Below are 22,661 nucleotides of genomic sequence, written 5' to 3'. Positions count from 1 at the left end.
TATTAGAAAAAGAGGCATCTGTTAATTATCTTTTAATGTAGATTATCAAGCAATAACAAAGCAAGCCGTCTCACATTTTACTTCTAATACATGTGTTCATAATTTTAAAATAAAAAAAGGTTTGCATTTGCCGTTGAGATAGCGAGAGTTATATATAACTAATTGCAGCAACATGCTTTGAAATGAATTAATCCTGATGATATTTGGTACTAGCGCTTTTCTCTTCATAGCGGCTGAACTGAAGTTTCAAAATTCACTATATTGTCTATAAGCTTGTCATATGAAAATTTTGCACCACATATAGAAACTAGTATATACGATAATTTCCATTACGGTGATTTCTAGAACAAATACAATATTGAGACTCTGACGGCATCACAGATCACCCAAACAAAATAAATAAATTCTGTTGTATAAGTTCAACACATACAAAATAAAGAATTGAGAAAGAATTGATACATACAAAATAAATCACAGATCACTAATAAGCTTAGAAAATATACTGCAGGGCCTTAACCTTGGCAAGTTTAGTACGTTGGCTCGAGCCTAAAGAATCGACGAGTGAGGCACCTGCATCGCCGTTTGAATCCAATCTGTTCCTGAGTTGAGCAGGGAGAGCAGAGGCAGAAAGGGGAAAGCAGATGGCGGCGCCGAAAGGGCTAATCCCACGCACTCACTAATCACGGGAGAGCGCAATCACCTAGGAAACTACTAGCGGACAAGGCCATCTGGCCGTTAGCGGGCTTTCTCATGGGCCCTTTGCCTTTCCCAGAATTTACGTTCACGTGATAGGGGGGCAGGTACAAGTGTTCACCGCTTGTTATCGCTAATTACCTTGAAGCTGATAACTGCCTGCTCGATCATTAGGGGGGGCCAGGCCCCTGCTCGCCCCCCCCCCCCCCCCCCCCCCCCCCCCCCCCCCCCCCCCCTCTGGCTCCGCCACTGGGAAGAAGATCAACTGGACCGGCTCAGTAATTTGCCTGATCGCGTGTTGCTCGATCTTGTAGGACGACTTGACATCGCAGGTGCTGCCAGAACCAGAATCCTCGCAGACGGTGGAAGGAGATTCCCACTATGCTCTCTAAAATTTTATTAACAGTTGGTCCCTTTGACGATGTGCGCAATAGAGGGTTGACCTCTGATGATGTAGCTCGGGCCAATGCCACCGTGCTTGGAGCGACCAGGAGCATGCTGGAAAGCAGGACTACAAGTCTATGCACCATTAACCTCCTGTGTGTGTGATTCTTCTTGGGCGATGGAACTCTCAGTATTGGCCAGACTGTTGCCAACACCATGGCGACGGAGAAGGTTGGGTCAGCGGAGCTAACTCTTTTTACAATGAGAGAAGGCAAACGATGCACAGATGATGATGTTCTCACTTAGGGGAAGCAGTTCAAGTCATTTCTTGACGCCTGTCCAAACGCATTCAGTGGTCTTGCACGACTCCAGCTAGAAAATTTGAGGCTAGTTGAATCACCGGGCATCCCTGAAATTTTCAGCATATGCAAGCGACTGGAGTGCACCGTCCCTTCAGGAGCTATGCATCAAGGTAAAGTTTTGTACAGCTAATCTCCAAACAATTTCCCTTTCTGCCGCCCGTTCAACTTGTAGTGGAAAATTCCCATCTCATGCTTCCTGAGCGCATTAAAATGTTTGAGTGATCACATAAGTTTTTTTCCCTTCATTTGTAAATTTTGCTTCCAAAATGCAGGTGTGGGATCATCTATGTGAAATGATAGTGGATGGGGAGCAGAGGAGGCAGTATGGGTTCAGCAAGGACAAGAAGGATGCGCACGTATTATGGAGAGCACCTGCATCTGATTTCAAGCACCGCAATTTGTCAGTGCTCGGGGTCTTTGGGTTTCAGTTGGAGGCGAAGATTGTGAATTGCGTCGAAAGTGTCATGAAAGCATCGGTCGCCCTGGAGGACATATACTTGTATGAGAAGCCTGTGTGCGAGTACTGTAAGCAGACGGCATGGAAGCGCATATTTCTGCGGAGAAACAGTCAGCCGGCCACGCCTGCGAACATATTGGACATGGGAATCAGCTTGCGTGTAAGGGTTCATTTGCCGGGTTTGCATTACTTTGGCTGAATTTGAGTATACACCTGGACAGTTTGTGTTTGCTGTGTAACTCCTATGTTATCAAGTGTGTTCTAGTATTTGGCAGTAGAGAAATGCCCTGCACACTCTTTTATATGGTCAACTGGGAATGTATCTATGGACCTTTGTTTGATGAACCTACTTTATTTAGTTGCTACTATCTGGCTGGTTGGAGTTGGTTTGCAAAATGATATTTGTTTTGCGTGTAATGTTTTAATCGCCTCTCATAAAATGGTTCCTTGTTTCACAAAATGATTTATGTTTTGTGTTAATTAGTTCGTCTCATGTACTGCTTTGGAAACTTGGATGTTTTTAAGCTAACACTGTAATCTTTGTGGCCGAAAGTAAAGCAAGAAATATCGCGGCAAAGCAGACTGCAAGTTTACTGTAGTCCATGAATAATCAAGTGTTATTGTAAACTGAAGAAACTGTAAGCGCTTGAACAGAAGTACAAATTGATGAAGATACTGCAGTAAAACTGCAAAAAAGCTGTGAGCAATTCACACAAGCAGATTGCACTTGCAGGCCAGATTGATGAACGTAAATTCCGCACAAAAATGCACTAGGCTAAAGTGAACATAAGAAAATGCACTACAACCTGCGACCACCCCTTAGCATAGGAGAAGAGCACAGCTGAGAACAGAGTTTCTTCCAGCAAAGATGAACATGCAGGCGGACACTAAAATAAGAGTCATACATCCCTACAATTAGAGTGGCTCCTGCAATTTGACATCCACTGTGAAGTCCTCAAACTGTATGAAGCCCCCAGATCGATGCAGCACAATGAAGGAAATAGACCCACTCAAATCTATTTCATAGCTCCTCTATAATAAGTCTGTGCGCTTCTTTCTCCATAACAGGTGCTGTAGAAGCAGAGTAACCAACCAAGGGACCCTACCTGCTTTAGTGTGGGTTTTCAGTGAATAACCCAACATATAGGACTATCGTGTGTTGCCACTAACATGTTTTCTGCTTAAAGGGCAACAGCGCCAAGCCAGCAGCCTGCTCGGTCAGCTATTTCTATCTTCGCATGACACGGAATTTTTCTCGCTTGCGGAAACGCTCGAGCAACAATTCATCTGTAGCAGCTTCTCTACGTCCTGCAGGTGGACCGCCTGGATTGTTACTATCTGTTGGTTCGCCTCCAGTTTCATTAGCTTGTGAATCTTGACCTTTGTACAACTCAGGATGTTCTGCATTGTAAACAATGGTTTAGTACCCTCAATGACAAGAAACATAGCAAAGATGTGATATCAATAACATGACAACATAATTGCATTAAAATGGCATCACTGCCACTAGACTTTCCATGGTATGTCAATTTACAGAAGCACAGATTGTTACGCAGGCAGATTTAACAAGTAGTGCATTTTTAAGGACAGTCACAGGTGGGGTCTGGGGAGGGGTTTAGGAACCTAGTCTTACCCTGTGAAGTGCAATGCAGAGTGGCTGGCTCGGACCCAGGACCTCTTGACACAAGTGGGTTCACCACTGCGCCAGGCCTGCCCTCAAGCTCCCACAAAAGGTGGGGTCTGAGGAGGGAAATACTCCCTCCGTCCCAAAATAAGTGTCTCAACTTTGTACTAACTTTAGTACAAAGTTATACTAGAGTTGAGACACTTATTTTGGGACGGACTAAAGTTAGTACAAAGTTGAGACACTTATTTTGGGACGGAGGGAGTATAAATTAAATCTTACATTCGACTTTCTAAACTAATCCTACCAGACTCAAAATACCAATAGCAGATACTCTCTGAAGAGTTCTGCTACAGGAACAAAACTGTCTTCTTGACACATAGCATGCCGAACAATATCATATAAATATTTCATGACAGTGATACATGTCCTCAATAAGAAAATAAAACCAAGGAAATGACCGTAAGTGTATACAAACCTCTTCGCAATTTTTCAGCATAATCTCTCCCACGATGGAAATAATCAGCACTGTAACTTGATGGAATGTTTGCATCTGATTTTGTTTTACCCGCAAGCCTTCTCTCTTGCAACAATTTTTTAGCTGCCTCGGTTTCTTCAATATTTCTCAATTTGTACCTATCATGTGACGATTGTTTCTGTTAGTGATGATATTCACAGAAAAATCTTTTGAGATCACCAAGACTAATTTTAGAAAGCAAGAAATATAATATTATCACCAATATCGAATTATTGTAAGCACGAAACCTTGTTATATGACTGAAAATCCTATATCCATGAGAAATTGTCATGGAGCAATTTATTACATTAAGCACACTACACTGTTAGGCCCCGAATATCAACAATAGCATTAGTGCAGCAGAGATATGTCTGTAGGTTTTCTGCATCCTTACACAACTTAATAGGTTCAGTTCCTATTTAGCATGCATCAATGACAAAGAAGATCAATAAACTAGCCATGATAGACCGAACTCATTGTAAAGCAATCTTGAATTGGCATTGTAGATATTACAGGGATAAAATGCATAGCACACTTAATAACACCGAACAAGATCCATATGCTTTCCTAGACTTCCGGCCGCGAGGATTTTGCTGATCATGAAAAACAAAAAAAGAAAACTCTAAATGAACTCTAAAATATAGGATGCTTGGAGTTCACACAAAATTAAACCTATCTAGCTGATTAAATGCCGCAAAACTGGAAGTAGAACTGCCAGCACCCAGCAAAGAAACTTTGTCGACAATGGACCATTGGACCGAATAGTTGGCACAGGTTATAACTGATCTGCACAAATGGGAATTAACCAGTAGGTTTCATGCACTTATGTAGAGATTTCTGAACAGTAGTAAATTGCTCTCCCTCACCGATCGATATAGCAACAATAACAAGTACACAACACTTGAGGCTTCTTTTAGGCACCTTCCCCTCTCGATCCAACATAATGATATAACTTTAGCAAGTTTTACTGTAAATAAAGACAGAAAAAGGGGGTGCAAGCACACACTCGATGGGCAGCTGAACTTCAGCTATGCCAGTGGTCCACTGGGTTGAGCTCTCCTCCATGTTCTTCTTCCTGACCTACAAGCAAACAATACAACACCAATATCATTGCAGTCCCACAACAATCTCACCCTGAGGAGTGAATCACAGAGCTGTTCAGCCACAAACAAACCTTCAGGTGGTCCGGCACGACATAGAGCTCATCCACCTCGTCCTTATCGTCCTTGTCGTTGACCTCGATCGTCTTGCCCCTCTTCTTCAACAGCTCGTTCTCCACATACCTCAACCTTGAACGATCAGACCCAGGTTTATGTCAGTTCTGGAAATCGGATTGGCAAGAATAAGCAGATGCAGATGCAACAACGCACATATTGGGGTCTTCGATGGTAACAGCGGTCTCCTGCGCAAAGGTGTCCTGAAGCACGAGGTCCTCTTCGCCCGCTGCCCCTGCCCCGCTGCCACCTCGGCCCCGAGCGGAGGACGCGTCAGTGGTGGCGGAGGCGGCGGCGCCGGTGGCCACGGACGCCGCGGGGATGCCGAGCTTCCTCTCCCGGAGCTTCTGCGTGTACCTGATCTCCTCCAGAGCAACGCTGCGAGGGGTGAAGGGCAGGAGGCATCAGCAAGAAACCCTAACGAGGCAAGAGAGGGGGAGCGGGAGAAGGGTACCGGCGGGTGTCCTCGTCGTCGGAGTTGTCGGCGGCGTCCGACTCGAGGCTTCGCTTGCGGAAGTTCTTCACCATGGTGAACCCGCGCTGTGCTCGGGCCGGTGCCGGAGGGATTTGTGAGGATTCCTTTGCCGGAGCGGGAGTCGCCGGCGGCGAGCGGTGGATATTTGGAATGCTGAAGCGAATTAGGTCGTCGTGTCGGAGTTTTTTTTTTTTGAGGGGTCGTCGTGTCGGAGTGAACAGTGAACCGGTGGATAGAAGGAAGTTGAGGCCCGTTCCTCCGCTGCTACCCAAAGCCCATAGACCAGGGTGGGCTTCCTCATTGTTGACAGTTTTCTAAAAGAAAAAGAGAGACAGTTTCTCTTCCGTGCACACGTCTAACAACCCAAGTTCATTTTTATCAAAAAAAAAACACAACCCAAGTTCATAGCTTAAAAAATAAACCCAAGTTCATGAAAGGAATGGACTTCCGAGATATTAGAATTGTTCAATCTGACGCCTCCTCCAGAAACCTGACTCTTTGAGTGCTTGCATTTTAAAGTCGTCAAAATAGAGGATAATTCGTACAAGATGCACACCCACTACGACCGAACAGGACGAGTCACGAAGGACTGTACCAGTAGTGTGGCTTTCTAGTGTTTTTTCTCGTGGCCGGTTTATTTTTTAAAATTCTTTTTTGGCTGTTTTTATGTTGATTTCTCTTTAGTTTTTCTTTTATACTTTATTTTCATTTTTATTTCATTTTAATTTCATGAAAAATTCTTTTTTACATATTTGCGGAAATTGCTAGTTCACAACCTTTTTAAAGAATGAACCTATTCAAAATTTTAACCTTTTAAAATACATGAATGCTGTCAAATTCATGTTTTTTAAATCTCTTGATGTTTTCAAAATCCATGGACTTTTTGAAAATGATGATTTTTTAAAAATCCATGATATTTTTTGAAATTTGTGAGCTTTTTTCAAATCCATGTAATTTTTAAAATTCTCGATTTTTTTTCAAATACACGATTACCTTTATCGAATTCATGAATTTTTTTGAATTTATAGTTTTTTTCCTCAAATTCATGTACATCGTTATGGCATTTCCTGTTTTTTTTCAAAAAATTGCAAATGTTTACATAAAAAATCAATGGTCGGCGGTTAGATATGAAAGGTTAAGCTATTAGCAGCCAGCGGGTCAAAAACAAATCCTTGCTCATGTGAGAGTCGGTTTGTTGGGCCGACCCACAAATCCTCTCATGTTAGCGATGGCTGCGTTACTTGCCGCAACAAGCGCTAACGAGGAGCTCTCCTTAAAGGCTTAAAGTCTGTGTATGACCATATACGAGATCTATTTTGGAAGCGAGCCTCGAGAAGCATACTGTCGGAATCGAGGCTCCGCGGACCCAAACAAGGTTTGAACTCTGGGGCGTGAACGAAGGATCCTGCCTTGCTACAGTCTGAAGGAAATATGCCCTAGAGGCAATAATAAAGTTATTATTTATTTCCTTATATCATGATAAAAGTTTATTATTCATGCTAGAATTGTATTAACCGGAAACATAATACATGTGTGAATACATAGACAAACTAAGTGTCACTAGTATACCTCTACTTGACTAGCTCGTTAATCAAAGATGGTTATGTTTCCTAACCATGGACAAAGAGTTGTCATTTGATTAAACGGGATCACATCATTAGTTGAATGATCTGATTGACATGACCCATTCCATTAGCTTAGCACCCGATCGTTTAGTATGTTGCTATTGCTTTCTTCATGACTTATACATGTTCCTATGACTATGAGATTATGTAACTCCCGTGTGCCGGAGGAACACTTTGTGTGCTACCAAACGTCACAACGTAACTGGGTGATTATAAAGGTGCTCTATAGGTGTCTCCAAAGGTACATGTTGGGTTGACGTATTCCGAGATTAGGATTTGTCACTCCGATCGTCGGAGAGGTATCTCTGGGCCCTCTCGGTAATGCACATCACTTAAGCCTTGCAAGCAATACAACTAATGAGTTAGTTGCGAGATGATGTATTATGGAACGAGTAAAGAGACTTGCCGGTAATGAGACTGAACTAGGTATTGGATACCGACGATCGAATCTCGGGCAAGTAACATACCGATGACAAAGGGAACAACGTATGTTGTTATGCGGTCTGACCGATAAAGATCTTCGTAGAATATGTAGGAGCCAATATGGGCATCCAGGTCCCTCTATTGGTTATTGACCGGAGACATGTCTCGGTCATGTCTACATTGTTCTCGAACCCGTAGGGTCCGCACGCTTAAGGTTTCGATGACAGTTATATTATGAGTTTATACGTTTTGATGTACCGAAGGTTGTTCGGAGTCCCAGATGTGATCACGGACATGACGAGGAGTCTCGAAATGGTCGAGACATAAAGATTGATATATTGGAAGCCTATGTTTGGATATCGGAAGTGTTCCGGGTGAAATCGGGATTTTATCAAAGTACCGGGAGGTTACCGGAACCCCCCGGGAGATATATGGGCCTTAGTGGGCCTTAGTGGAAAAGAGAAGAGGCAGCCAGAGATGGGCCGCGCGCCCCTCCCCTCCCTTGGTCCGAATAGGACAAGGAGAGGGGGCCGGCCCCCCTTCCTCTTTTCCCCCCTCCGCGAATCCTATTCCAACTAGGATTGGGGGGGGGGAATCCTACTCCCGGAGGGAGTAGGACTCCTCCTGGCGCGCCTCTCCTAGGCCGGCCGCACCCCCCCCCCTTGAGCCTTTATATACGGAGGCAGGGGCACCCCAGAGGAACACAAGTTGATCCACGTGATCATATTCTTAGCCGTGTGCGGCGCCCCCTGCCACCATAGTCCTCGATAATATTGTAGCGGTGCTTAGGCGAAGCCCTGCGACAGTAGTACATCAAGATCGTCACCACGCCGTCGTGCTGACGGTACTCTTCCCCGACACTTTGCTGGATCGGAGTCCGGGGATCGTCATCGAGCTGAACGTGTGCTAGAACTCGGAGGTGCCGTAGTTTCGGTGCTTGATCGGTCGGGCCGTGGAGACGTACGACTACATCAACCAAACGCTTCCGTTGTCGATCTACAAGGGTACGTAGATCACACTCTCCCCTCTCGTTGCTATGCATCACCATGATCTTGCGTGTGCGTAGGAATTTTTTTGAAATTACTACGTTCCCCAACAGTGGCATCCGAGCGTAGGTTTTATGTGTTGATGTTATATGCACGAGTAGAACACAAGTGAGTTGTGGGCGATATAAATCATACTGCTTACCAGCATGTCATACTTTGGTTCGGCGGTATTGTTGGATGAAGCGGCCCGGACCGACATTACGCGTACGCTTACGCGAGACCGGTTCTCCCGACGTGCTTTGCACATAGGTGGCTTGCGGGTGACAGTTTCTCCAACTTTAGTTGAACCGAGTGTGGCTACGCCCGGTCCTTGCGAAGGTTAAAACAGCACCAACTTGACAAACTATCATTGTGGTTTTGATGCGTAGGTAAGATTGGTTCTTGCTTAAGCCCGTAGCAGCCACGTAAAACTTGCAACAACAAAGTAGAGGACGTCTAACTTGTTTTTGCAGGGCATGTTGTGATGTGATATGGTCAAGACATGATGCTAAATTTTATTATATGAGATGATCATGTTTTGTAACCGAGTTATCGGCAACTGGCAGGAGCCATATGGTTGTCGCTTTATTGTATGCAATGCAATCGCGTTGTAATGCTTTACTTTATCACTAAGCGGTAGCGATAGTCGTGGAAGCATAAGATTGGCGAGACGACAACGATGCTATGATGGAGATCAAGGTGTCGCGCCGGTAATGATGGTGATCATGACGGTGCTTCGGAGATGGAGATCACAAGCACAAGATGATGATGGCCATATCATATCACTTATATTGATTGCATGTGATGTTTATCTTTTATGCATCTTATCTTGCTTTGATTGACGGTAGCATTATAAGATGATCTCTCACTAAATTATCAAGATAAAAGTGCTCTCCCTGAGCATGCACCGTTGCCAAAGTTCGTCGTGCCCAGACACCACGTGATGATCGGGTGTGATAAGCTCTACGTCCATCTACAACGGGTGCAAGCCAGTTTTGCACACGCAGAATACTCAGGTTAAACTTGACGAGCCTAGCATATGCAGATATGGCCTCGGAACACTGAGATCGAAAGATCGAGCGTGAGTCATATAGTAGATATAATCAACATAGTGATGTTCACCATTGAAAAGTACTCCATTTCACGTGATGATCGGTTATGGTTTAGTTGATTTGGATCACGTGATCACTTAGAGGATTAGAGGGATGTCTATCTAAGTGGGAGTTCTTAAGTAATATGATTAATTGAACTTAAATTTATCATGAACTTAGTACCTGATAGTATCTTGCTTATGTATGTTTGATTGTAGATAGATGGCCCGTGCTGTTGTTCCATTGAATTTTAATGCGTTCCTTGAGAAAGCAAAGTTGAAAGATGATGGTAGCAATTACACGGACTGGGTCCGTAACTTGAGGATTATCCTCATTGCTGCACAGAAGAATTACGTCCTGGAAGCACCGCTGGGTGCCAGGCCTGCTGCTGGAGCAACACCAGATGTTATGAACGTCCGGCAGAGCAAAGCTGATGACTACTCGATAGTTCAGTGTGCCATGCTTTACGGCTTAGAATCGGGACTTCAACGATGTTTTGAACGTCATGGAGCATATGAGATGTTCCAGGAGTTGAAGTTAATATTTCAAGCAAATGCCCGGATTGAGAGATATGAAGTCTCCAATAAGTTCTATAGCTGCAAGATGGAGGAGAACAATTCTGTCAGTGAGCATATACTCAAAATGTCTGGGTATAATAATCACTTGATTCAATTGGGAGTTAATGTTCCAGATGATTGCGTCATTGACAGAATTCTCCAATCACTGCCACCAAGCTACAAGAGCTTCGTGATGAACTATAATATGCAAGGGATGAATAAGACTATTCCCGAGCTCTTCGCAATGCTGAAAGCTGCGGAGGTAGAGATCAAAAAGGAGCATCAAGTGTTGATGGTCAACAAGACCACTAGTTTCAAGAAAAAAGGGCAAAGGGAAGAAGAAGGGGAACTTCAAGAAGAATAGCAAGCAAGTTGCTGCTCAAGAGAAGAAACCCAAGTCTGGACCTAAGCCTGAAACTGAGTGCTTCTACTGCAAGCAGACTGGTCACTGGAAGCGGAACTGCCCCAAGTATTTGGCGGATAAGAAGGATGGCAAGGTGAACAAAGGTATATGTGATATACATGTTATTGATGTGTACCTTACTAGAGCTCGCAGTAGCACCTGGGTATTTGATACTGGTTCTGTTGCTAATATTTGCAACTCGAAACAGGGACTACGGATTAAGAGAACACTGGGAAAGGACGAGGTGACGATGCGCGTGGGAAACGGTTCCAAAGTCGATGTGATCGCGGTCGGCACGCTACCTCTACATCTACCTTCGGGATTAATATTAGACCTAAATAATTGTTATTTGGTGCCAGCGTTGAGCATGAACATTATATATGGATCTTGTTTAATGCGAGACGGTTATTCATTTAAATCAGAGAATAATGGTTGTTCTATTTATATGAGTAATATCTTTTATGGTCATGAACCTTTAAAGAGTGGTCTATTTTTGATGAATCTCGATAATAGTAACACACATATTCATAATGTTGAAGCCAAAAGATGCAGAGTTGATAATGATAGTGCAACTTATTTGTGGCACTGCCGTTTAGGTCATATCGGTATAAAGCGCATGAAGAAACTACATACTGATGGACTTTTGGAACCACTTGATTATGAATCACTTGGTACTTGCGAACCGTGCCTCATGGGAAAGATGACTAAAACACCGTTCTCTGGCACTATGGAGAGAGCAACAAATCTGTTGGAAATCATACATATAGATGTATGTGGTCCGATGAATATTGAGGCTCGTGGCGGATATCGTTATTTTCTCACCTTCACAGATGACTTAAGCAAATATGGGTATATCTACTTAATGAAACATAAGTCTGAAACATTTGAAAAGTTCAAAGAATTTCAGAGTGAAGTTGAAAATCATCGTAACAAGAAAATAAAGTTTCTATGATCTGATCGTGGAGGAGAATATTTGAGTTACGAGTTTGGTATACATTTGAAGCAATGCGGAATAGTTTCGCAACTCACGCCACCCGGAACACCACAGCGTAATGGTGTGTCCGAACGTCGTAATCGTACTTTACTAGATATGGTGCGATCCATGATGACTCTTACTGAATTACCGCTATCGTTTTGGGGTTATGCTTTAGAGACGGCCGCATTCACGTTAAATAGGGCACCATCAAAATCCGTTGAGACGACGCCTTATGAACTATGGTTTGGTAAGAAACCAAAGTTGTCGTTTCTGAAAGTTTGGGGTTGCGATGCTTATGTGAAAAAGCTTCAACCTGATAAGCTCGAATCCAAATCGGAGAAATGTGTCTTCATAGGATACCCAAAGGAGACTGTTGGATACACCTTCTATCACAGATCTGAAGGTAAGATATTCGTTGCTAAGAATGGATCCTTTCTAGAGAAGGAGTTTCTCTCGAAAGAAGTGAGTGGGAGGAAAGTAGAACTTGACGAGGTAACTGTACCTGCTCCATTATTGGAAAGTAGTACATCACAGAAACCTGTTTCTGCGACACCTACACCAATTAGTGAGGAAGCTAATGATAATGATCATGAAACTTCAGAACAAGATACTACTGAACCTCGTAGATCAACCAGAGTAAGATCCGCGCCAGAGTGGTACGATAATCCTGTTCTGGAAATCATGCTACTAGATCATGATGAACCTACGAACTATGAAGAAGCGATGGTGAGCCCAGATTCCGAAAAATGGCTTGAAGCCATGAAATCTGAGATGGGATCCATGTATGAGAACAAAGTATGGACTTTGGTTGACTTGCCCGATGATCGGCAAGCAATTGAGAATAAATGGATCTTCAAGAAGAAGACTGACGCTGACGGTAATATTACTGTCTACAAATCTCGACTTGTCGCAAAAGGTTTTTGACAAGTTCAAGGGGTTGACTACGATGAGACCTTCTCACCCGTAGCGATGCTTAAGTCTGCCCGAATCATGTTAGCAATTGCCGCATTTTATAATTATGAAATTTGGCAGATGGATGTCAAAACTGCATTCCTGAATGGATTTCTGGAAGAAGAGTTGTATATGATGCAACCGGAAGGTTTTATCGATCCAAAGGGAGCTAACAAAGTGTGCAAGCTCCAGCGATCCATTTATGGACTGGTGCAAGCCTCTCGGAGTTGGAATAAACACTTTGATAGTGTGATCAAAGCATTTGGTTTTATACAGACTTTCGAAGAAGCCTGTATTTACAACAAAGTGAGTGGGAGCTCTGTAGCATTTCTGATATTATATGTGGATGACATATTACTGATTGGAAATGATATAGAATTTCTGGATAGCATAAAGGGATACTTGAATAAGAGTTTTTCAATGAAAGACCTCGGTGAAGCTATTTACATATTAGGCATAAAGATCTATAGAGATAGATCAAGACGCTTAATTGGACTTTCACAAAGCACATACCTTGACAAGATTTTGAAGAAGTTCAAAATGGATCAAGCAAAGAAAGGGTTCTTTCCTGTGTTACAAGGTGTGAAGTTGAGTCAGACTCAATGCCCGACCACTGCAGAAGATAGAGAGAAAATGAAAGATGTTCCCTATGCTTCAGCCATAGGCTCTATCATGTATGCAATGCTATGTACCAGACCTGATGTGTGCCTTGCTATAAGTTTAGCAGGGAGGTACCAAAGTAATCCAGGAGTGGATCACTGGACAGCGGTCAAGAACATCCTGAAATACCTGAAAAGGACTAAGGATATGTTTCTCGTATATGGAGGTGACAAAGAGCTCATCGTAAACGGTTACGTTGATGCAAGCTTTGACACTGATCCGGACGATTCTAAATCGCAAACCGGATACGTGTTTACATTAAACGGTGGAGCTGTCAGTTGGTGCAGTTCTAAACAAAGCGTCGTGGCGGGATCTACATGTGAAGCGGAGTACATAGCTGCTTCGGAAGCAGCAAATGAAGGAGTCTGGATGACGGAGTTCATATCCGATCTAGGTGTCATACCTAGTGCATCGGGTCTAATAAAAATCTTTTGTGACAATACTGGTGCAATTGCCTTGGCAAAGGAATCCAGATTTCACAAGAGGACCAAACACATCAAGACACGCTTCAATTTCATCCGGGATCTAGTCCAGGTGGGAGACATAGAGATTTGCAAGATACATACGGAGCTGAATGTAGCAGACCCGTTGACTAAGCCTCTTCCACGAGCAAAACATGATCAACACCAAAGCTCCATGGGTGTTAGAATCATTACTGTGTAATCTAGATTATTGACTCTAGTGCAAGTGGGAGACTGAAGGAAATATGCCCTAGAGGCAATAATAAAGTTATTATTTATTTCCTTATATCATGATAAATGTTTATTATTCATGCTAGAATTGTATTAACCGGAAACATAATACATGTGTGAATACATAGACAAACAGAGTGTCACTAGTATGCCTCTACTTGACTAGCTCGTTAATCAAAGATGGTTATGTTTCCTAACCATGGACAAAGAGTTGTTATTTGATTAACGGGATCACATCATTAGTTGAATGATCTGATTGACATGACCCATTCCATTAGCTTAGCACCCGATCGTTTAGTATGTTGCTATTGCTTTCTTCATGACTTATACATGTTCCTATGACTATGAGATTATGCAACTCCCGTTGCCGGAGGAACACTTTGTGTGCTACCAAACGTCACAACGTAACTGGGTGATTATAAAGGTGCTCTACAGGTGTCTCCAAAGGTACATGTTGGGTTGACGTATTTCGAGATTAGGATTTGTCACTCCGATCGTCGGAGAGGTATCTCTGGGCCCTCTCGGTAATGCACATCACTTAAGCCTTGCAAGCATTGCAACTAATGAGTTAGTTGCGGGATGATGTATTACGGAACGAGTAAAGAGACTTGCCGGTAACGAGATTGAACTAGGTATTGGATACCGACGATCGAATCTCGGGCAAGTAACATACCGATGACAAAGGGAACAACGTATGTTGTTATGCGGTCTGACCGATAAAGATCTTCGTAGAATATGTAGGAGCCAATATGGGCATCCAGGTCCCGCTATTGGTTATTGACCTGAGACGTGTCTCGTCATGTCTACATTGTTCTTCGAACCCGTGGTCCGCACGCTTAAGGTTACGATGACAGTTATATTATTGAGTTTAATACGTTTTTGATGTACTGAAGGTTGTTCGGAGTTCTCGGATGTGATCACGGACATGACGAGGAGTCTCGAAATGGTCGAGACATAAAGATTGATATATTGAAGCCTTATGTTTGGATATCGGAAAGTGTTCCCGTGTGAAATCGGGATTTTACCGGAGTACCGGGAAGTTACCGGAACCCCCCGGGAGATATATGGCCTTAGTGGGCCCTTAGTGGAAAAGGAGAAGAGGCAGCCAGAGATGGGCCGCGCCCCCCTCCTCCCTCCCTTGGTCCGAATAGGACAAGGAGAGGGGGCCGGCCCCCCTTCTCTTTTCCCCCCTCCGTGATCCTATTCCAAGGATTGGGGGGGGGAATCTACTCCCAGAGGAGTAGGGACTCTCCTGGCGCGTCTCTCCTAGGCCGGCCGCACCCCCCCTTGAGCCTTTATATACGGAGGCAGGGGCACCCCACAGAGGAACACAAGTTGATCCACGGTGATCATATTCTTAGTGCGTGTGCGGCACCCCTGCCACCATAGTCCTCGTATTGTAGCGGTGCTTAGGCGAAGCCCTGCAATAGTAGTACATCAAGATCGTCACCACGCCATCGTGCTGACGGAACTCTTCCCCGACACTTTGTTGGATCGGAGTTCGGGGAACGTCATCGAGCTGAACGTGTGCTAGAACTCGGAGGTGCCGTAGGTTCGGTGCTTGATCGGTCGGGCCATGAAGACGTACGACTACATCAACCAAACGCTTCCGTTGTCGATCTACAAGGGTACGTAGATCACACTCTCCCCTCTCGTTGCTATGCATCACCATGATCTTGCGTGTGCGTAGGAATTTTTTTGAAATTACTACGTTCCCCAACAGGGAGATTACAAACGGAATGCACAAACCATCATTTGCATCCCTAACGGTACTCCATTATTTTGCAGGGATCAGTCATCCCCCGATCAAAATAAGATCGCCGATCCTGGATGTGCATTTGCATCCGCGATTCGGTCTAACCTGGAACCTTGTAGATGACTTTGGCATATTGGGATCAACTATCTTAGCAGTCATTACCCATGGTACCACTGATGTGCAACATGGTCACATAATCTACCACGATCGGACCGTCACCATCTACCCAGGTATTCCATTTTTTTAACCCTCTCGCCTTCTCTTTCATTGTTGTACTAGTAGTATACTTTGTAGTACTAGTAGGAGTACTTTTTACCTTGGAGGACGCGTATAGCTAGCTAGGCCCTTGAAGACTTGAACCCACTAGCTGCCACCATTTTTGTTTTTCCATGTCTTACTATCTCATTAATGCAGCCAAGAGTGGCTATATATAATAAGCCGGTTATTTTACTTCCTCTATACTGGAGTAGTACAATTTGTTGCACAGTATTACTGACCGCCACATTTGAGCACAACATTATTATGCATGGACCTTGACTATGTACGTCACCATGTGTCCAGATCTGGGATGCCGCGTGTACCAGATGAACGGCGCTGAGTTCGACCCCCGTGATGCTACGTGGGTGCCGAGGAACACTCTTGGAGAGTACTCACTTTTCATCGGGGACAGCTACCCCATTGTGAAGCGGATGCCACCTTCCGTGCACGACATGGAAGGCCTGCCGTTCATGAAGCATGGTTGTGTCTTCAGTGCGCACCGCCGGATGAACGACATGCTGGGACACGCTATCCCTGATTTATGCCGCTTCAGCTTGGATGAGTCTCCATCGTGTGGAACCGGACTAGAAAGCTGCGACAATGATTCCCGTTGCCCACCGCTATGGATCGTGCCATCCACGAAGAACACCTGGGACTGGAACCTAGAGGAGGACATGTAGCCCATCTATAACGTGTAAGTGGAGTACGGTAATTGTGAATGGTAGCGCTGTGAATATATGTAGACTAGTCGTGCACAAATTTATCACATGAGTTGGAGATGAACTTGTGTGGCATACTGGCATTTGTCCTTTAGAATTTATTACTAGTAAATGTGTTATGTGTATGTGCAACTTGTGTGGTTGTTGCACGGGCTCCAACACGCTCTTTGAGAAAAAAGGTGGCACAGCTTTGGATATACGTGACGTGGCGGCATCATACAGTAGCATCGTTCGCTATAGTTGTACTAGTACACTCCTACTAGGACGACAACTCCTATAAAACCTTGCGCTTGGCTCTTTGCCTCTTCGGGAGGTTCAACAGTTCGTACTCATGTGAACCTTGCACTTGGCTCTTCGCCTCTTCGGAAGGTCCAACAATGATGATACTACAGTACAATATGCTTCTGGCAATCTGACACCGATTGAACTGCTGCACGTCCACCACGAGGGCGAGGGTGAGGGAGAGGAGAGGGAGAGGGCGCTATAGTCAAAACCCTCTCCTCGTCCTGCGAACCACCGCGCGTGTGGGCGAGGGAGAGGCATAGAAAGCAAGCTTCTCCTCGTTCGGCGAGTTGACGGGACACATCAAAGCAGTACTAGTACTAGTAGTAGTAGTCCATACTGTGTCCTTTCCGATTAATATGGCTTAATTTGAAATGAGAAAAATACACTCGCGGTCAACATATGTAACAGTACGCTCTTTACGGTCACTATATATAGTTTTGCGGCGATTATGCGATCACTAGCTCATCGTAGAGCACCGTATTGCACCCTACTGACCGGCCACATAGTCACGTGGCACTTTGTTGACTGGTTAAATTATTCATCATGTCCACAAATTGAATTGACGTGACAACACGCTGCGCGTGAGGTGACACAAGAATCCCGACGGCTTGTTTGGGTATTCTGGACTTCAGATTTGGAGTACCACTTATCTGTTGAAATCTTTCATCATTCACTTAAAACAGTCGATTGATCATACATTGAGTACCATATAACTGGAATTACCGATGCAAGTCGAAGAAGGATTGGTCCGTGCTGCCGGCTAGCGTCAAGTTTGATCCCACGGATCAGGAGCTGATCGAGCACCTTGAGGCCAAAGTGAGTGCTGACAGCGCGAGATTTCAGTCTCTCATCGATTTGTTCATACCAACCATCGACAGCGAGCACGGCATATGTTACACCCAACCTGAGAAACTTCCAGGTAAGACACCGATCGGCCGTCTACTTGCACAAACATATTCCTTTGTTTATAGCTCTATTTTTTTAGACGCAGACCTGGTGAAGCAATTACAATTTGACAGTTAATAAAAAGTGAAACAAGTGACTGCAACATGCCAAAGATGTTATGAAAATGCCAACTAGGCACACTAAAACCTGTATTCCACAATACTGCAGGTATCACACTGAGTGGCCTAAGGAAGCATTTCTTCCAGCGCAATTCCAGGGCGATCAAAAGGGGCGCATGGACGCGTCGCAAGATACAGTCGGAGTGTGGCATGCACGCGATGTGGCACAAGACCGGCAATACCTTGCCGGTGATGGTCAACGGCCGGCAGACGGGCAGCAAAAAAGGTTCTGGTGCTGCACACCAACAAGAACTTCGACCAGCATAGGACCAACTGGGTGATGCACCAGTACCACCTCGGGGACCTGGAGCAAGAGAAGGAGCGGGAGCTGGTCCTCTGCAAGATTTTCTACCAGAAGAACACTAGGGCCAGGAGTAAAAAGATTATAAGTTAGTTTGGTATTGGTAGTTGTACTACCTTGTCATCCGCAAGTTGGTATTGTTGTTAATGATCTTTTGGTATGAACTTGCATTTGCTTCCAACCATCATGCCGAGGGTCGACGTGGATATAAAACTGAATCATTTGTTTCGAAACGAATTTTCAGGCACCTGATTTTTATTTGATGGGTAGCATAAGCACCCGCCGTTCGAATTCCCAGTTCTCCAATTTTTTTGAAACAAGTGCATGCACTTATTATCACGATAAAAAAACAATATCCGTGCTGCATCCCAGTTATCAGTCTGTACTTGCAGAATTCTCTCGTTTATTGAGCACGTATATTGTTTTTTCAGGTCGAGCAAGTTTCAACTAGGCTGTAGATTGCCCAGGGTTGTTTTGTTTTTAACAGGCCCAGCCCATGACGACAACGTGGCACAAAGATCCAGCAGGTATCTACTGGCCTCTGGCCTGCCAGCGTTGGTTATATTTTGTCTTACAACATCTGTAGGCAATTTTTTTACCAAATCAAACACACAGCCCAGTTCTATTTTCCTCTTGAAATGCATGTCCTACATCCGTTTTCTAATCTCTACCTATAGTTTTACTAGTTCATATACACGTATCATTATATTGAAAACACATAAAATTCCCTTTTCATATTTACATCCTTATTTTTGTTGTTTTTCCCACCCAGCGCTGATTTTTTTACCACTGGTTTTCCCTTAAACCAACTAAATTGTCCCACGTCTTATTTGCTTACAAAAACAAAACGATTTTTTTGGCAAATCAATAAGTTCTTAAAAAATGTTTATCATTTCGGGATTACAACAGTTCGGACTCCACCGAAATATGCAAAATAAGGTTGGACTTTTTGACCGTGGTCCTGGGCAGAAAATGGGTTGTAATAAATTACTTCAGAATTAGCAAATGGGCTGCAAATTATAAAAAATAGCAAATGGGCTTTATGTTGTCTGCCACAGATTTGGTGGCTGACTTGTGGGCCTACTAAGTTCATGCGTACACAAGGTTTCACAAAAAAGAAACTTAGTCAACAATCGACTCTACCAGCGTCAGACCGTTAGATGTCAATCTAACGACAATCGTGCTTCTTCAGTCTCTGATCTTCCTGCCCCAGCCACCCAAACCAGCACCATCGGAACCGCCTGCTCCCGCCTCCCGTGGCCGGCAGTGCTACCGGGAAGGCCTCACGACCCCATCATACTCGCATCCCTGGCCTGTCTATCCCTCTACTCATCCACACCTCCTGTTATTTTCCGGCGACGACAGCCGAACTAGTCAACCCTCGTACTCTCCACCGCGTGGGCAGCCACTGCCGTGTCTTCCCCAGCTCCGTGTCGTTCCCTTCGTAGGCCTCACCGTCGTCCACCGCCCTGGTGCTCTCGGCGCGGCGTGGTCAACGATGTCCATCCAACGGCCGTAGTGCTTCTTCAACCTCTGGTCTTCTTGCCCCAGCCGCTCAAAGTAGCGCCGGTCGTGCCGCATGCTCCTGCCTCCCGTGGCCGGCTGTGCTGCCGCGGAGGCCTCACCGTCCCCATACTACTCCCACCGCTGGCCAGACCATCCCTCCACTCACCCACTCCCCCTGTTATTCTGCGGCGACGGTAGCCTCACATCACAGCCAAACCAGTGAACCCTCATACCCCTCTCCGCGTGGGCATCCACTGTCGCGTCTTCCCCCGGCTCCGCGTCGTCCCCTTCCTAGGCCTCGCTGTCGTCCACCGCCATGGTGTTCTCGGCACGGCGTGGTTAATGTGGTCAACGACCGACTTCCATTGGAAGAGTACTGTACGTGGAGAGGCTGACAGCTTGGTCCACGACAGCCGCAAGGAAGTGCCTCCTTATTATGCGTAAAATAATTATTTCTCCACCTGACAGCAGGGACCCACCGGACGGGCCACCAGTATTTCGCGGAAAAAACGTTTCCCCCTGACTGCTGGGACCCACCGGACGGGCCACCGTATTTCGTGAAAAAACGTTTGCCCCTAACTGCTGGGACCCACCGGACGGACCAGCGTATTTTGCGAAAAACGTTCCCCCCCGCAGTCAGTTCGAACCCACCGAAAGTGCCTCCTTATTACGCACAGTAAAATGAATACTCCTCCTGATAGCTGGGACCCAACCTGGTGGGAGGCTAACTTGTGGGCCTACTAAGTTGACGAGCATGGAGGGCTTTGTCAACTTAGTCAATATGAACGATTCTAGCTCCAGTGACCGTATGATGTCCATCCAACGGCCGTAGTGCTTCTTCAACCTCTGGTCTTCTTGCTCCAGCCGCCCAAAGCTGCGCCGGTCGTGCCGCGTGCCCCTGCCTCTCGTGGCCGGCTGTGATGCCGCGGAGGCCTCACCGCACCCTACTACTCCCACCGCTGGCCCATGCTATCCCTCTACTCACCCACACCCCCTGTTATTCTGCGGCGACGGCAGCCTCACGCCGCAGCCGAACCAGTGAACCATCGTACTCCTCTCCGTGTGGGCATCCACTGTCGCGTCTTCCCCGGCTCCGCGTTGTCCCCTTCCTAGGCCTCGCCGTCGTCCACCGCCTTGGTGCTCTCGGCGCGGCGTGGTCAATGTGGTCAATGACCGACTTTCATCGGAAGAGTACTGTACGTGGAGAGGCTGACGGCTGGGTCCACGGCCACAGCCCAATTTTTTGTGATTTGCCAAGTAAGTCGCTTTGTCAGGCCTGTTGGGCTGCAAATCTTTCAAGACGAGAGAGCTTCATTCGGCTGGCCAAGAAAATGGCCCATCAGTAATGAGAAATGAGCTGTACATTTCTAAAACACATCAAACCGGCAATTAGTTTAAAATATCTTTTTTTGTCATTTCGAGATTTTAAATTACATTAATTTTTATGCATGGAGAATTTGTTGGATTTTATATTGATATACATTTATTTTTAAAATCTGTTTGAATGTGAGTTGAAATTTCGGGATTAAAAACAGTTCGGACCACACCGAAATATGCAAAATTTCGTTAATTTTTTAACCGTGGCCACAATATGGGCTGTAATGCTAACAAAAAGAATATGAGATCCAAAAAAAACCTTAAGAATTAGCAAATGCGCTGTAAATTATTAGAAATAATGGCAGATGGGATGTATGCTATTTTCCACAGATTTTAGGCTTTCCTAAAAAAAGGTTGACACACAAGCAGTGATTGTTGGATGTCCATTGAACAGCCGTCGTGCTTCTTCAATCTATGCTCTTCCTGCTCCAGCCGCTCAAACAAGCGCCGGCGGGACTGCCTGCTCCCTCCTCCCCGCGGCCGGCTGTGCTGCCACGCAGGCCTCACCGCCCCACCGTACTCCCATCACTGGCCTAGCCATCCCTCTACTCACCCACACCTGCTGTTATTCTCCGGCGATGGCAGATGAACCAGTAAACCCTCGTACAGTCGTACTCCCCTCCACGTGGGAAACAACTGCCGAGTCTTCCCTGCCTCCGTGTCATTCCCTTCCTAGGCCTCGCCGTCGTCCACCGTCCTGGTGCTCTCGGCGTGGCCTGGTCAACGTGGTCAACGACCGACATGCATCTGAAGTGGACTGTACGTGGAGAGGCCGACAGCTAGGTCCACGGCCGCACGCAAGGAAATGCCTCCTTATTACGCGAAAAATAATGATTTCTCCACCTGACATCAGGGACCCACCGAAAGGGCCTCTGTATTTCGCGAAAAAAACGTTACCGCCGCTGACAGCTCAGACCCACCAGCTATATCTTCGCACGCAAGGAAGTGCCTCCTTATTACGCTCAAAAAAATGAATACCCCCCTGCTAGCTGGGACCCACCTTGGTGGGAGGCTAACTTGTGGGCCTACTAAGTTGACGGGGACGGAGGGCTTTATCAACTTAGTCAATATGCACGATTCTAGCTCCAGTGATCGAACGATGTCCATCCAACGGCCGTAGTGCTTCTTCAACCTCTGGTCTTCTTGCTCTAGCCGCCCAAACCAGCGCCGGTCATGCCTCGTGCTCCTGCCTCCCGTGGCCGGCTGCGATGCGGCGGAGGCCGCACCGCCCCCTACCACTCTCACCGCTGGCCAGGCCATCCCTCT

At 45.5% G+C, this 22,661-nt stretch overlaps 1 protein-coding gene and 1 pseudogene across 1 annotated transcript; one reads left to right on the top strand and one right to left on the bottom strand.

Annotated features, from left to right (window-relative positions):
• The first annotated feature begins 978 nt into the window (after positions 1 to 978).
• Positions 979 to 22,661, top strand: part of LOC125517080 — a 36,492-nt pseudogene continuing 14,809 nt past the window's right edge.
• Positions 2,550 to 5,930, bottom strand: LOC125515577 (protein COP1 SUPPRESSOR 2-like). The gene is made up of 6 exons (XM_048681072.1): positions 5,706 to 5,930; positions 5,408 to 5,629; positions 5,212 to 5,326; positions 5,044 to 5,117; positions 3,999 to 4,156; positions 2,550 to 3,297 (listed from the first exon to the last, which is right to left on the bottom strand). Exons 1-6 carry the CDS (start codon positions 5,777 to 5,779, stop codon positions 3,125 to 3,127), a joined length of 816 nt encoding a protein of 271 aa, XP_048537029.1. The 5' UTR covers positions 5,780 to 5,930; the 3' UTR covers positions 2,550 to 3,124.

Source organism: Triticum urartu, chromosome 6, assembly GCF_003073215.2.
Source record: "Triticum urartu cultivar G1812 chromosome 6, Tu2.1, whole genome shotgun sequence".
In the NCBI taxonomy this organism is placed as follows: domain Eukaryota; kingdom Viridiplantae; phylum Streptophyta; class Magnoliopsida; order Poales; family Poaceae; genus Triticum; species Triticum urartu.
The sequence above is the reverse complement of the archived record's forward strand: the minus strand, read 5'-3'. Positions and strand labels throughout refer to the sequence as shown.